The 4,126-nt window shown below is 48.5% G+C and overlaps 1 protein-coding gene across 1 annotated transcript in view; it reads right to left on the reverse strand.

Moving 5' to 3' along the window:
- Positions 1–1,759: 1,759 nt before the first annotated feature.
- C1QTNF8 (C1q and TNF related 8) overlaps positions 1,760–4,126 on the reverse strand; it is a 7,742-nt gene continuing 5,375 nt past the window's right edge. The window contains exon 3 of the mRNA XM_015643383.1: positions 1,760–3,955. Coding sequence (XP_015498869.1) covers positions 3,408–3,955 — 548 coding nt within the window. The 3' untranslated portion in view covers positions 1,760–3,407. The remainder of the gene's footprint in view (positions 3,956–4,126) is intronic.

A 4,126-nucleotide genomic window follows, 5' to 3' on the forward strand; every position in this document is an offset into this window, starting at 1 on the left:
TCCTGCCTTTGGGAATTGCCATTCCCAGCCTGCAGGGAGGGTGTGGAAGGCCAAAGTCTCCATCCAAGCTTTTAGCCGGGATTGCTCCCTGGCTTGGAAGCTCTCTCTGTTTGTTTTCCCATTTTCCCCTCCCATCTCCTGCATTTCCTCCCAATCCTTGGGAGCGGATAGATCCTTGCTGGAGTCATTAAATCCCATTCCACTCATCCAGAGGCAATCCATTAGCCTGATTTGTTGCCTGGTTTCCTTATCGGCCTCGATGTTATCTCGCCGTTCCTGTCGTAAATCCCAAGTTTCCTCCTGGAGAGAGGAAGGGAAGGGTTTGCCCAAGGCACCGGTGCCTGTTGTTATTCCCAAGAAAAATCCATCCAGAGGGATGAAACCACACCCAAACAAGAGCTCTTTATCCCCAAAATGGGCTGGGAGGAGATGGGAATGAGGGATTGTGGCATTCCCGGGATGGAGGGAGAGGAACGACGCAGAGCGGAGGAGGCTGAAGTTGGATTTTAGGGATTCCAGCCTTGGAAAAGGGATTTTGAAAGGTGTCACTGGGAAAATCTTTGGATATTCAGCTTTTAGAGATTCCAATTAATTCCCCCCCAAAAAAACCCTCAGCAGGTTGAGATTCCTGGGTGTTTTTAGGCCACCAGGATCCTGTGGACACCTTTTGGATTTTGCTCCTGGAATTGATGTGGATTTAATTATTTCCCTTTTTATCCCCAAAATACGCTGGAAGGAGCTGGGAATGTGGGATTGTGACATTCCCAGGATAAAGGGAGCAGAACAAGCAGAGCAGGGGAGCTTTAAGTCAGATTTTAGGGAAATTTCCTTCCCAAAAGGGGTGTCCAGCCCTGGAAAAGGGATTTAAAATATGGGAAGTGGGAACATTCAGCTCTGACATATCCCAGTTTTCCCACCAAAACCTCATCAAGTTGAGATTCCCGGTTTTTAAGCCATTAGGGATAATTTGGATCCTGTGGATCCCTTTGGATGCTTGGAAAGGTCGTTGTGCCCCTGGAATCGATGTGGATTTAATGATTTCCCTGCTTCTGGCACTGGGATGAGTCATGAGGGCTCTAAAATCCAAACATCTCTCCTGGAGATGTGTTTATTCAGGGATAAAAATGATGGATTTTTGCTGCTTCCAGGGAGAAAGGGAATTCTCCAGAATTCCATGGATCGAGCACATTCTGGGTGGGATTTTTCCAGCCCTGGCAATAATCAGGGAATTTTTGAATTGTCATTTTGGTCAGCGCAGGGAACGGGAGATGGGAATGAGCCAAAACTGTGGGGAAACTTCTGGATCGGTGAGGAATTCCAGACCATCTGGGAATGCTCCTGCCAGCAGCACTTCCAGCTGGGAATTTGTTCTCCAACCCAGGGATGGGAAAGGGAGGATTTAGAAGTGGGAAAAGGAGAGGAAAATATGATGGAAAATTATGGAAATTCCCTGGATTTCCCTTTCAGGGTGCAGGCTGAGGGAAGCAGGAGCACAGTTGAGGTTTTAAGGCTTGGGATCCATTTTTATCCGGAATTTTCTATTTAAAAATCCCTGTTTTCAGGAAAGTTGGGAGATCTTGAAGGTCTGGGATTGATTTAGAGGAAAAGGAGTCGGTGACAGCTTCCTTTTGGGAATTCTTTGGATTAAAGGAGTTAAAATTGTCCCCAGAGATTTTCCAAGGGTTGGTGTGGTGCTTTTAGTTAGGGAATGTGGAAAAGTTCTGGAAAAACTCATGGAAAAGAGAGAAACAACCCCAGGTACTGAAAGCAAAATCTTTATTTCATCTACTTTTCCCAAAGCTGGGGGAGGTGAGATCCATGGAAAGGTTTTCCTGGCAAGAATTTCCCTGGATTCTTTGTACAAAAGGTTTGGGAAGCAAAGAAGAGACTGGGAAAAAGGAAAAGAAGGAATGGGATAAAATGATGGAGTTTTGCTGCACGCACCATGGTTCTATCCATGATTTTTTTAGGAGAAAAAGCCCCAAATCCCTAAAAATCACTGCTTGATGAAAAGCTCCTTTTCCTTTCCAGTTTTTCCTTCATTTTCCGGAAATGATGGTGCTCCATGATGGTAATTCCTGGAGGAAAAAAATCCCAAATCCTTAAAAATAAAAATAATAATAAAAAAAAAATCCTTTTCCTTTCCAGTTCTTTTTTCCATTTTCCAGAAATGATGGTGCTCCAAAATGGGAATGTCCAGAGGGGAGCACAGCCTGAAATCCCAGCTTGGAAAATCCCAAATTCCCACCGTTTTGTTCCAATTCCCAGCCGGGTTGGATGTTCTAATGGGGAGTTTTTCTCTGGAGCTTGTGGTGGAACCGAGTTCTGTTTCCCTGGAAAAGCTTTCCCGAATCCGTGTGCTGTCATTTCTCTAATTCCACCATTCTGCTGGAATCATGGAATTTGACAGGGAATGGAACCAAACTGGAATTTGGGATTAATTCCCATGCAAAATTCTGATTTTAATGCCAAAATTCCTGCCTGAGAGGAGCCACGTTGGTGCTGCTGAGGGGGAGGGGGCTCTAATTAGCCGAGATTTTTGCGGGAATGATGAAATTCCTTAATTAGCACCTGGATAACCACTCTGGTCCTTAGGGATAATTATTTTATCATAATTATATCCTAATTATTGTAATTCCTTTTCACAAGCACAGCAAAGGAGGGAAATTTTGCCGCCAACTTGGCAAATTTTTGGGGATGTTCCTGAGGGTCTTTACAGGGAGCTGGGAATCTTCTGGAATTCTTGTGCAGGTGGAACAGTTCCCTCCATGGGATGGGGGAAAACCACCCTTCAAATATTCCAAATGGGACAGGAGACGCAGAGCAAAGCGAAATTTTTGCTGTCAACATGGCAGAATCTCCCAGGATGTTCCTGAGGGTCTTTGCAGGGATCTGGGAACCTTCTGGAATTCTTGTGGAGGTGGAACAGTCACCTTCATCCACACAGGGGTGGAGAACCACCCTTCCAAGGGCTACGGATATTCCAAATGGAATGAGGGATCCGGAGGAAGAAGGGGAAGTTTTGCAGCCAAGCTGGCAACTCTTCAGGGATGTTCCTGAGGGGCTGCACGGAGAGCTGGAAAACTTCTGGAATTCTTGTGCAGTTGGGACAGTCCCCTCCATCCATAATGAATGGGAAAAACACAACTCCAAGGGCTACAAATATTCCAAATGGAACGGGAGATGCAGAGAAAGAAGGGAACATTTTTGCTGTCAATCGGACAAACTCCAGGGATGTTCCTGAGGAGCCACAAAGGGAGACGGGAACCTTCTGGAATTCTTGTGTGGCTTGGATCCACGCAGCTGTGGAAAGCCAGCTCTTCCAGGGCTACAACCATTCCAAAGGGAATTCCAGAGGGAAGACACCGCTGGATGAGCCAAAGCTTCCCCCTGAAGCCGAGGAGCTCCTACTCCAGGGCGGGTTTGATCAGGTGCCCGTTGAAGATGACGTAAACATCCGACTCCTCGCTGTAAATGGCGTTTTCCCGCTCCCTCTTGAACATCCGGATCCAAACCTCATCCCCTTCCTGCAGATCCAGCATCAGGCTCTGGCTCTGCATGATGCTCCTGTCGCTGGGCTGGGCGTACAGGATGGCCACGGCCTGCTCGTTCCTCATCAGGTGCACGTAGGTCTCCTTGAAGTTCCAGGTGTGCACGTTGAGGCTGAAGTAGTAAACCCCCGGAACGTAGCAGAAGAACTTCCCGGAGAACATGTTGAAGTGCTGGTAGAGGTTGACGAATTCCGTGTCGAAGGTGACGTGCTGGAAGTAGTCGGAGCTGTGCAGGGGCTTGCGGCGGCCCACGGAGAAGGCGGCGAAGAGCTGCTTGCAGGAGTGGCCCTGGGGGCCGGGCTGGCCCTTCTGGCCCTTCCGGCCGCTCAGGCCGCGGGATCCTCGCTCTCCCGCCTTCCCGGCTGCTCCGGGGAATCCCCGCTCGCCCATCTCGCCCTTCTCGCCTGCCAGGGTGAGGGAAAAGCGGGTGAAACGCCAGGATGGGAGGCCAGGGTTGCTGGAGATGAGCAGCGGAGGAGCTGCTGGTGCTTTGTTTGCCCAGCCTGGGAATATCGGTCAGGTATCGGCAGCTTCCCAATTCCCAAAAGGATTAATCTGGGAATACTGATCGAATA

The sequence above is a fragment of the Parus major genome, chromosome 14, assembly GCF_001522545.3.
Source record: "Parus major isolate Abel chromosome 14, Parus_major1.1, whole genome shotgun sequence".
NCBI classification, from domain to species: domain Eukaryota; kingdom Metazoa; phylum Chordata; class Aves; order Passeriformes; family Paridae; genus Parus; species Parus major.